The sequence below is a fragment of the Stegostoma tigrinum genome, unplaced genomic scaffold, assembly GCF_030684315.1.
Source record: "Stegostoma tigrinum isolate sSteTig4 unplaced genomic scaffold, sSteTig4.hap1 scaffold_754, whole genome shotgun sequence".
In the NCBI taxonomy this organism is placed as follows: domain Eukaryota; kingdom Metazoa; phylum Chordata; class Chondrichthyes; order Orectolobiformes; family Stegostomatidae; genus Stegostoma; species Stegostoma tigrinum.
In genome coordinates this window covers 3,417-15,840 of record NW_026728699.1, presented here as the reverse complement: position 1 = coordinate 15,840, position 12,424 = coordinate 3,417, and the positions used below count along the sequence as shown (strand labels likewise).

At 44.5% G+C, this 12,424-nt stretch overlaps 1 protein-coding gene across 1 annotated transcript; it reads right to left on the bottom strand.

The window, feature by feature from the left end:
* Positions 1-976: 976 nt before the first annotated feature.
* Positions 977-11,425, bottom strand: LOC132209249 (WD repeat-containing protein 70-like; the record flags this gene model as incomplete). Its single annotated transcript, XM_059644359.1, has 4 exons — positions 977-1,446; positions 8,213-8,375; positions 8,504-8,620; positions 11,253-11,425. Coding segments are annotated over 4 exons (541 nt in total), but the record flags the coding sequence as incomplete, so codon positions are not given.
* Positions 11,426-12,424: the final 999 nt, after the last annotated feature.

Sequence of the window (12,424 nt, the reverse complement as noted above, 5' to 3'; positions counted from 1 at the left end):
AGGAGTCCTGGTTCTCAAGAGAAGTCAAACAACTGGATAACAGGAAGAAAGATGCTCATATAAGGTTTAGGAAACAAAGAATGGTTAAGGCTCTAGACGGACACAAGTTATCCAGGAAGGAGCTGAAGAAAGGGCTTAGGAGAGCTATAAGGGGGCATGAGAAAACCTTGGCAGATAGGATCAAGGAAAACCCCAAGCTTTTTTACATGTACATGAGGAATAAGAGAATGACCTGAGAAAGGGTAGGGCCGATCAAGGATTGTAAAGGGAATTTGTGCACGGAGCCTAAAGAGGCTGGTACACACATGGTGGGCCAAAGGGCCTGTTCCTATGCTGTACTGTTCTAATAGCAAAGATGTGATTGTACTAGAGAGGATGCAGGGGAGATTTACCAGGATGCTGCCTGGGCTGGACGGTCTAAGTTAAGAGGAAAGTTTGGATAGGTTTGAGTAGTGTTCCTTGGAACTGCGAAGGTTGATTGGCAACCTGATAGAGATGTTTAAGATTAGTGAGGTGATAGAGTGGGCAGGAAGCGCATTTTCTTTTTGTAGAGAAATCATGAACCATGAGCAATACAGTTAAGGTAAGAGGTAGAAGGGTAAGAGAAGCATTAAGGGGAATTTTTTTTTAAACTGAGGGGAGTTAGAGTTGAATCTCTCTGTTTAGAAGAGAGGACGGTTGAGTCAGAAACTCTCTTAACACTGAACCAGCATTTAGATTTTCACTTGAAATGCCAAAGCCTTCAGGGCTGTGCATCATGAGCTGGAAAATGCAATTAATAGTCAGATTTCTGTGGATCGATGCAGACACAATAAGCTGAATGGCGTTTCTCTCTACTGAGAATGTGTAAAAATAATTTGATCTCTGGATATTGGTTCTTTGCCATACTCAGTAAATGGCATTTTTGCTAAATCAAATCATACATAGCCATCAAGGCCAAGACAGGTTGTAATTGAGCCACTCCACACAAAGAACATTATTTAACTTAAGCTCAGAGGCTGAATTATCCAGCATCAGATTTTATTAACATAAATCAGAACAGAACAAGGGAAAAAGTTTAACAACAGAACATGTGACAGCATTGGCAAAACAAAAAGGCAGTCAGTATATTAATCTCCTTCGTTCCCCATCCTTTCCCAAATCAACTGATTCACCCAACCCTATAAAACGCACTCTTCATCAAATATAACCCAAAATATCTCAATATCCTACACTCATTCGTTCACTATCCACCTCCCTCAACTCATATCTCGATAAGTCCTGATGCTGTGCCAAATATAGAAACTGGTAACAGAGATGTGAAACCGGTCATGGTTGCAGCCACCTCACTGGCCAAAAGTCCAAGGTTCACATTGTGCTCATAGTTTGCGCTTCTTCCACTCAGGCTCATCATCCTCCACCTCTTCCTCAGCCTCTGGGGTTGCAAACACAGCATGTGGCTGGGTCCTGAAATCCAAAATGAGAGAATGAGGGTGAGGGTGGGGGCAGCACAGAGGACAAAAGTGGGGCCAGAAAACAAGTGAAGCTGCAGGCAGAGAGGTTAACAACAAGGGTGAAGGGAGCACAGCGCACGTGAGGTCTGGAACACTATCTGAAAGGTTTTGAAGAGAAACACAAGGCCATAACAAATAGGAACAGGCGTAACCGTTGAACCTGTTTTGCCATTCAATATAATCATGGCTGACCTTTTACATGAAATCCACATTCCTGCTCTCTCCCCACAGCTCTCGATTGCCTAAAAGGCCAAAAATCCACTGAGCATTAATGGTCATCAATGGAGAATCCAAAGCTTAATGAGGTAGAGAATTCCAAATGCCGCAGGCATTGATCATCATCAGATGGCAGGTGATGGCCAAATGGTATTATCGCTAGACAATTAATCCAGAGACTCAGGTAATGTTCTGGGGACCTGCTTTTGAATCCTGTCGATGGTGGAATTTGAATTCAATAATAATCTGGAAATAAGAGTTTAATGATGACCATGAAGCCATTGCCAATTGTCACAAAAATCCCATCTAGTTCACTTCTGTTCCTTTAAGGGATGAAACCTGCCACCCTTACTTGGTCTGGCCTGCATGTGACTCCAGACCAACAGTAACCTGAAGAAGTGTGAAATGATACATTTGGGAGGCTAAGTAATGCAAAGGAATTGAGTACTAATGAGAGAGTACGGAGAAGAGAAGAGTACAGGAAGTGAGGGACCTTCAGGTGAATGTCCACAGATCTCTGAAGGTAGCATGACAGATGAATAAATTGATTAAGAAGGCACATAGAACCCTTTACAAAAACTGAAGAATTCCAGATGCTGGAAATCAGAAACAAAAACAGAAATTGATGGAAAAGCTCAGCAGGTTTGGCAGCTTCTGTGAAGAGAAATCAAAGTTAATGTTTAGGGTCCAGTGACCCTTCCTCAGAACAGAATCTTTTATATTAGCTGAGGTGTAAAATGTATGAGCAGGGAGATTATGCTAGAACATTTTCCCCTCATGGGAGAGTCCAGGACAAGTCCGCATAGTCTTAGCAGAAAAGGACATTAATTTAAAACAGAGATAAACAGGAATTTGTTTATTTAAGGCTGAGATAGCTTCTTGATCAATTGGGGATTCAAGGGTTAAGGGGAAAAGGCAGGAAGGTGGAGATTAGGAATGTTGAATCATCCACAATCCTATTAAATAGCAGAGCAGGTTCAAGGGCTGAACTGTCTACTGCCATTCATATTTGTTATGATCATCCCAAAACAGAAGGGATTTAGGAGATTAATTGGCTTCTTCAGCCTGTTCTGCCATTAAATAAGATTATGGTTGCTCTGGTTACTCCATGCTCCAACCCAATCTCAAAATAATGGAATATCAGGTGTATATTCAGATAACCTTTCAGTCATTTTCTGCCTCTACTATCCTTTCAGGCTTCTGAAGAGCCATAAAAAGTGAGCTGCGAATGCTATAAATCAGAAACAAAAACAAAAATTGCTGAAAAATCTCAGCAGGTTTGGCAGCATCTCTGAAGAGAAATCAGAGTTAATGTTTCAGGCATGGCGACCCAGCAACATTGAAGAAATAGAAATACATTTCCAAGCCAGGGCGGTGAGTGGCTTGGAGGGGAACTTGCAGGCGGTGGTGTTCCCCATGTATTTGCCGACCTTGTCATTGTAGCTGGAAGTGATTGTCGGCTTGGAAGGTGCTATCTAAGGGAGCCTTGGTGAATTTCTGCAGTGCATCTTGTTGATAATGCATACTGCTGCCACTGAACATCAGTGGTGGATGGAATGAATATTTGTCAGATGTGGTATTAATCAAGAGAACTGGCTGTTGTCTCTGATGGTGTCAAGCTTCTTAAGGGTTATTTATTCTAAATTTATTAAGGCAACTGGTGACTACTGCATCACACTTCTGACTTGTGCCTTGTAGATGGTGGACAGGCAGGATCAGAAATATAGTAATAGACAACAGGTGCAGGACTAGACCATTCGGCCCTTCGAGCCAACACCACCATTCATTATGATCATGGCTGATCATCCACAATCAGTATCCTGTTCCTGCCTTATCCCTATAACCCTTGATTCCACTATCCTTAAGAGCTCTATCTATCTCTTTAGAACATAGAACATAGAACAGTACAGCACAGAACAGGCCCTTCAGCCCACAATGTTGTGCCGACCACTGATCCTCATTTCTTGAAAGTATCCAGAGACTTGGCCTCCACTGCATTCTGGGGCAGAGCATTCCATATATCCACCACTCTCTGGGTGAAGAAGTTTCTCCTCAACTCTGTTCTAAATGGCCTACCTCTCAGTTTTAAACTGTGTCCTCTGATTCTGGACTCACCCATCAGCAGAAACATGCTTCCTGCCTCCAGAGTGTCCAATCCCTTAATAATCTTATACGTCTCAATCAGATCCCCTCTCATCCTTCTAAACTCAAGTGTATACAAGCCCAGTCGCTCCAATCTTTCAAAATATGATGGTCCCACCATTCCAGGAATTGACCTCGTGAACCTACGCTGCACTCCCTCAATAGCCAGAACGTCCTTCCTCAAATTTGGAGACTAAAACTGCACACAGTACTCCAGGTGTGGTCTCACCAGGGACCTGTACAGCTGCAGAAGGACCTCTTTGCTCCTATACTCAATTCCTCTTGTTATGAAGGCCAGCATGCATTAGCTTTCTTGACTGCCTGCTGTACCTGCATGCTTGCTTTCATTGACTGATGTACAAGAACACCCAGATCTCATTGTACTTCCCCCTTTACCTAATTTGACTCCATTTAGATAGTAATCTGCCTTCCTGTTCTTGCCACCAAAGTGGATAACCGCACATTTATCCACATTAAACTGCATCTGCCATGCATCCGTCCACTTACCTAGCCTGTCCAAGTCACCCTGTATTCTCATAACATCTTCCTCACATTTCACCCTGCCACCCAGCTTTGTGTCATCAGCAAATTTGCTAATATTACTTTTAATGCCTTCATCTATATCATTAATGTATATTGTAAACAGCTGCGGTCCCAGCACCGAACCTTGTGGAACCCCACTGGTCACTGCCTGCCATTCCGAAAGGGATCCATTTATCACTACTCTTTGCTTCCTCAAAAAATTCCAGAAGATTAGTCAAGCACAATTTCCCCTTCGTAAATCCATGCTGACTCTGACCTATCCTGTTACTGCTATCCAAATGATTCGTAATTTCATCTTTTATAATTGACTCCAGCATCTTTCCCACCGCTGACGTGAGGCTAACCAGTTTATAATTCCCTGTTTTCTCTCTCCCTCCCTTCTTGGAAAGTGAGACAACATTAGCCACCCTCCAATCCGCAGGAACTGATCCTGACGCTATAGAACGTTGGAAAATAATTACCAATGCGTCCACGAGGAACACAACAGGCCAGACAGCATCAGAGGAGCCGGAAAGTTGACATTTTGGGGCAGGACCCTTCATGTCTTGGGTGGGGGTGGGGGGTCTCAGAAATAAATAGAGGGGGGAATAGGGCTAGGTGAAAACAGATGGGGTGGTGATAGGTGGATGCAGGTGGGAGGTTGTGGAGATTGGTCAATGGGAAGGGTGAGGAAGATAGGTGAGAAGGAAGACGGACAGGGTGTAGGGAGAGCTGGACATGGGATGAGGTGGGGGTGGGGAGATTTTGAAGCTAGTGAACTCTGTGTAGCGGCCATTAGACTTCAAGCTTCCGAGGCAGAATATGAGGTGCCATTCTTCCAACTTTCATCTGGTCTCGTTACGACATTGGAGGCAGCCCAGGATGGACATGTCACAAGGGAGTGGGAAGGTGAGTTCAAATGGCTGGCAATCAAGGTGGTGTTGATTGGAGCGCACAGAGTGCGCATGCTCTGCAAATCTATCAGCAAGTCTGTGCTTAGTCTCTCCGATATAGAGGAGACCACACTGGGTGCAATGGATGCGGTACACCAGGTTGGAAGATGTGCAGGTGAATCCCTGTCAGATACGGAATGCTTGTTTGGGGCCTCAGACGGAGGTGAAGGGGGAGGTGTGGGGGCAGGTGTAGCACCTCGCGCAGTTGCAGGGAAAGGTGCCAGTTGGGGTGGGATCCATGAGGAGTGTGGAAAAGACAAAGGAGATGTGGACAGAGCAGACCCTACGGAAAGCAGATGGGGTGGGAGCGGGATATCTCTTTGGTCATGGAATCTGATTGCAGGTGGCAGAAATGGCAGAGGATAATCACTTTTCCCTAAAACCCTAAAGGTCACAGCAGCTACACTGGGTCTGCAGCAGGTAGTGAGAGAATCAATAAGAGTGAAAAACTTTTTTGACCACAGCCTCATTAATTTGCCTACTCCATGACAGTATTAGTAAGAGTGACCACCAAACAGTCCTGGGCAAGTGAAGACATGCTTTCACATTAAGAATACCCTCCACTGTGTTGTGCGACACTATCACTGTGCTAAATGGGACAGACCTTGAACAGATCCACCAACTCCAGACTGGGCATCGAAGTGGGCCATCAGAAGTGTACTCTAAAACAATCAGTCATGAATGCTCCTCACAATTAAACAAGTCACCAGAGAGGGTGGCTCCACAAGTATCCCCATCCTCAATGATAGTGGAGCCCAGTGTAAAGGATAAGATTGAAGCAGTCACCACAATCTTCAGCCAGAAGTGTTGGGTGAATGAGCTATCTCAGCCTCCTGCAGCAGTCCCCAGCAACACAAATACCCGCCTTCATCCAAATTGGTTCACTCCAAGTGATATCAAGAAACAGCTGGAGACACTAGATACTGCAGAGACTATGGGTCCTAACAACATCCTGGCAGTAGTACTGAAGGCTTGTGCTCCAGAGCTTGCTGCACCCTAGCCAAGCTGTTCCAGTACAGCTACAAAGCTGAAATCCACCCGACACTGTGGAAAATTGCCCAATTATGTCCTGTACACAAAAAGCAGGACAAAGCAGGAAAACAGCTCCATCAGTTTACTCCTAATCATCAGTACAGAGATGGGAGGTGCCATCAACAGAGCTATCAAGCAGTAATTACTCAGCAATAACCTGCTCTGTGACACTCAGTGTGGATTCTGTCAGGGTAACTCAGCCCCTGATGTCATTACAGCCTTGGTTCAAACATCGATGAAACAGTTGAATTCAAGAGATGAGGGGAGAGTGGCAGCTCTTCACATCAAAATCACTTTTGATTGATCAAAGAGCCCAAGCAAAACTGCGATCAATGGGTATTTGAGGCAAACCTGGCACATAAGAGGATGGTTGTGCTTGTTGGAGGTCAGTCATCTCAGCTCCAGGACTTCTCTACAGATTTTCCTCAATATAGTATCCTAGGCACAACGATCTTCAGGTGTCAATGACCTTCCCTCCATCAAGTGGGGACGTTTGCCAAATATTGCACAACACTTAGTACCATTTGCAGACTTTGATACTGAAGCTGTCCATGTTCAAATGCAACATCCAGTGTTGGGCTGACAAATGGCAAGTAACACGCACGCCACACAAATGCCAGGCAAAGGCCATCTTCAATAAGAGACAATCTAATCACCATGCCTTGACTTTCAATGGAGTTTCCTTCACTGAATCCACCATAATCAACATTCTGGAGATTACCATTGACCAGAAACTCAGCTGAACTCACCGTACAAATACAGTGACTACAGGAACAGGACAGAGGCTAGGAATATTGCAGCAAGTAATTCACTTCCTGTTCACCATATACAAGGCACAAGTCAGGAGTGTGATGAAATAGCCCCTCACTCGCCTGGATGAGTGCACCCCCAACAACACTGAAGAAGCTTGACATCATCCAGGACAAAGCAGCCCAATTGACTGGCACCACATCCACAAGCATCCACTGCCTCCACCACCAATGCTCCGTAGCAGCAGTGTGTGCGATCTAAAGATGCACTGCAGAAATTCACCAAAGCTCCTCAGACAGCACTTTCTAAACCCATGACCTCTTCCACGTAGGGGGACAATGGCAGCAGAAATATGGGTACACCATTACCCGTGAACTTGCCTCCAAGCCATTCACCACCCTGACTTAGAAATTTATTCCCATTCCTACAATGTTGCTGGGTCAATATCCTGGAAGTCCCTCCCTATCAACATTGTGGGTCAATCTACAGCACATGGACTGCAGCTCACCACCACTTTCTCAACAGCAACTAAAGACGGGCAATAACATGTTGGCCAGTCAGCCATACCTACATCCCATCAGTGAAAAATTTACCGTGAACACTGGAGATCTGAAACAAAAACAGAAATTCAGGTCCAGTGACTCTTCAACAAAACACATGAAAAGTCAATTGACTTGAAATGCTAACTCTGCTTTCTCCCCACAGAGACAAGGTATAGAGCTGGATGAACACAGCAGGCCAAACCGCATCAGAGGAGCAGGAAGGCTGACGCTTCGGGCCTAGACTCTTCTTCAGAAAAAAAAAATTCTCTCCACAGATGCTGTCAGACCTGCTGAGTTTCTCCAGCAATTCCTGTATTCTTGTATACAGTGCTTTTTTTTTTGTTTTTCATAGCTGAGTACAATTGATGATAGTGCAAGACTGAGATTTCTGTATAGTTTCATGGTTCTGTGATGAAGCAATAAACACAGGAAGTAAAGAAACCTTTGAGATTTAATCCATGACAGATGGGAGGTAAAAAGAAGCGAGAGGGGTTTATTGACCCTGCCACTTCATAATCTGTGGGGCTACAAACCCTGAATGACAGACACTGATCAGACTCACTTCACATAGGCTGGAGCCACCCAGTATGGATTTTGTTCGGCTTCTTTTGCATGGCGTAAGATAGCTTCACGCGGGTTGCTGTCATCTGTTTTATCCAGAGCAATATTCTTCACGATAAATGATGATAATGTTCCACCATGAGTACCAACACGCCCACCACGCCCTGTAATAGAAACACTTACGTAAATGCCACAAAGTGACACTCAAATTAAAGCTTAGGCAAATAGTTTTCAGGTTCAGCAGCAACCAACAGCTCGCAACAGTGATGAGGAACTATGAAACCAACGGCACCTGGTCCAGATACTGGAGGTTCCGGCTTGTGGGATTTCACAGGATCAAGACGATCTTTCTCCAACTGTTTCCTGGTGCTCTTCTGCCTGGGTTCCCGGAACATGGGCAGGGCGTGGGCTACAAACATGTAAAACAACCACATAAATAAACAATTGTTACATCGCTTACAACAGACTTAAACTTCCAAGTCAATTGAGTATATCAGAGTCTCCAGTGAGAGATGTGAGGTATATCAGTATGTTAAAGTGTGGGGTGTGGTGTATGTCAGACTTAAAATGAAGGGTGTGGGTGATATCCAAATGTTGGAGTGAGATATGTGGGGTAGTTCTTTGAGAAGGTGACCAAACAGGTAGATGAGAGTAAACCGGTTGATGTGGTGTATATGGATTTCAGCAAGGCGTTCGATAAGGTTCCCCACAATAGGCTATTGTACAAAATGCGGAGGAATGGGATTGTGGGAGATATAGCAGTTTGGATCAGAAATTGGCTTGCTGAAAGAAGACAGAGGGTGGTAGTTGATGGGAAATGTTCATCCTGGAGACTAGTTACTAGTGGTGTACCGCAAGGTTCGGTGTTGGGTCCACTGCTGTTTGTCATTTTTATAAATGACCTGGATGAGGGCGTAAAAGGATGGGTTAGTAAATTTGCAGACCACACTAAGGTCGGTGGAGTTGTGGATAGTGACGAAGGATGCTGTAGGTTGCAGAGAGGCATAGATAAGCTGCAGAGCTGGGCTGAGAGGTGGCAAATGGAGTTTAATGCAGACAAGTGTGAGGTGATGCACTTTGGTAGGAGTAACCGGAAGGCAAAGTACACAGCTAATGGTAAGATTCTTAGCAGTGTAGATGAGCAGAGAGATCTTGGTGTCCATGTACACAGATCCTTGAAAGTTGCCACCCAGGTTGACAGGGCTGTTAAGAAGGCATACAGTGTTTTAGCTTTTATTAATAGCGGGATCGAGTTCCGGAACTAAGAGGTTATGGTGAAGCTGTACAAAACTCTGGTGCGGCCGCACTTGGAGTATTGTGTACAGTTCTGGTCACCGCATTATAAGAAGGATGTGGAAGCTTTGGAAAGGGTGCAGAGGAGATTTACTAGGATGTTGCCTGGTATGGAGGGAAGGTCTTACGAGGAAAGGCTGAGGGTCTTCAGGATGTTTTCATTAGAGAGAAGTTTGAGAGGTGACTTAATTGAAACATATAAAATAATCAGAGGGTTAGATAGGGTGGATAGGGAGAGCCTTTTTCCTAGGATGGTGACGGCGCGCACGAGGGGGCATAGCTTTAAATTGAGGGGTGAAAGATATAGGACAGATGTCAGAGGTAGTTTCTTTACTCAGAGTAGTAAGGGAATGGAACGCTTTGCCTGCAACGGTAGTAGATTCGCCAACTGTAGGTACATTTAAGGCGTCATTGGATAAGCATATGGATGTACATGGAATAGAGATCGGTACGACAGGTCGGCACAACATCGAGGGCTGAAGGGCCTGTACTGTGCTGTAATGTTCTATGTATATCAGCACGTTAAAGTGAGAGGTATGGACAATATTTGAGAATGTGAGTCCAGGAATTGGAATGTCTTATTGCAGTTATATAGGGCCTTGGTGAGGCCATATCTTGAATACTGTGTGCAGTAAGGTGCCCTCGTGTGAGGAAGGACATTCTTATTATTGAGGGAGCCCAGCGAAAGTTCACCAGACTGATACCTGAGTTGGTAGGAACAAAAACAAAGTTTCTGGAAAAGCTCAGCAGGTGTGGCAGCATCTGTGAAGGAAAAACAGAGTTAACGTTTCAGGTCTGGTGAACTTCCTGAAAACCGCGTGGTAGGACTGATATATGAACAAAGTCTGGATTGACTGGGCTATTGGAATTTAGAAGCATGAGGGGGTGGGCATCTTATGGAAGCATATAAACCCTTGATGGGACTGGACATGTTAAACATGGGAAGAATGTTCCAGATTATGGGGAAGTCCAGAACTAGAGGTCACAGTCTAAGAATAAGTAGTAAGCTATTCAGGACTGAGTCTGCCGGGGAGGGTAGTGGAGTCGGATTCATTAGGGACATTTAAGCAGCTATTAGATAGGCATATGGATGATAGCATAAGGTAGCGGTGGAGGTTAGATAGACCTTAGGGTTCAGGTAAAAGTTTGGCACAACATCGTGGGCCGAAGGGCCTGTACTGTGCTGTACTGTTCTATGTTCTATGAGATGAGAAAGAACGTCTTCACTCAGATAGTTGTGAACCTGTGGAAGTTTCTACCAAAGAAAGCTGTTGGGCCAGTCCATTATATATATTCAAGAGGGTGGTGGATGTGGCCCTTAAAACTAAAGGGATCAAGGGGTATTGAGCGAAAGCAGGAGTGGGATACTGAAATTGCATGATTAGCCACTATCATACTGAAGGATGTGCAGGCTCAAAGGACAGAATGGCCTACTCCCACACCTATTTTCTATGCTTCTGTGTCTATGTTTCCATATCAGAATTAACAGTGTGGGGCAGATTAGAGTGCAAACGTGAGGGGTGTACTCAATTTCAAATTTTACAGTGAGGGGTGAAGGGCATATCAGTGTTATAGTGAAGGTTAAGTTATATTAGGATGCTTTTTGGGCATAGATTTACAATGAAATCAATTGATATCAAACAAGGGTTTATGGCAAGAATTTAGTCTGTGACTGTAATTTCTGGAGTCTGCGAGAATGGCAGTCTTGTTCTAAAGCTGCCGATTACCTGGAAGGGCTCTGTACTTACGTGTAATGACGTATTCCTGTGTGACAGTCTGACTCTGCTTTGCTTTTCGCTTTGTTTTCACAACACAAAGTTTAGCCCCTCTGGAAAACACAAAGCTCTGGTCAGTAAACTGAATGCTATTTGAGGTTTGTAGCCTGCTTATTCTGACTGGGCTTCTGTACTTGAGCTGGGAGCTAGAGTGCAGAGCCACGTACAGTCATCTCATCCCAGCTGATTGAAACACTAGTTAGAACCCAGAGTGACACTTGTTTTGAAATTCTGTTAAATTTAATTTTTACAATTCTGTTACTGTGATGGTCAGTCACTAATGCTCATGACTTTAAATGAAAGAACAATGCTTATGACATAGAAAAGGGAAGAAAACACAAACTAGGGTGGTCAACAGGGCTTTACACTAGAGAGTGGGGAGTCAGGAAGGGAAACAAAGCAACAGGTGAGCATATGGGCAGGCGTGGGTTCAACTGCATGGAAAAAATGAAAACAGAACTCAGCAGAGGTTCTTAAAGTCTCCAGAATACAGGGCAATGTGTTTGGCAAGGGTTAGGAATGTAACTTCAAGCACATCAGATAAAGGGATGGCAACGACAAGGGATGGTAAATACAGGACGGAAGGTGTCATATCTCAATTAATGCAGTATACAAAATAGAACATAGATCAGTACAGTACAGTACAGGCCCTTCAGCCCACGATGTTGTACCAAACTTTTATCCTAATCCTCAGGTCTATCTTACCTCCACCCCTACCTTACACTTTCATCCATATGCCTATCTAATAGCTGCTTAAATGCCCCAATGAGGCTGAATCCACTACGCTCTCCAGCAATGCATTCATGCCCTGACCGCTCTCTGAGTAAAGAACCTACCTCTGACGTCTCCCCTACATCTACCTCCACTCACTTTAAAACTATGCCCCCTCGTAATAGCTACCTCCAACCTAGGAAAAAGTCTCTGGTTGTCTACTCTATCTATACGTCTGATCATGCTGTACACCTCTATCATGTCACTTCTCATCCTTCATCATTCTAAACAGAAAAGCCTAAGCTCTCTCAACCTTTCCTCGAAAGGCCTTCCCTCCATTCCAGGCAACATCCTGGTAAATTTCCTCTGCACCATTTCCAATGCTTCCACATCTTTCCTATAATGAGGTGACCGGAACTGGACGCAATACTCCA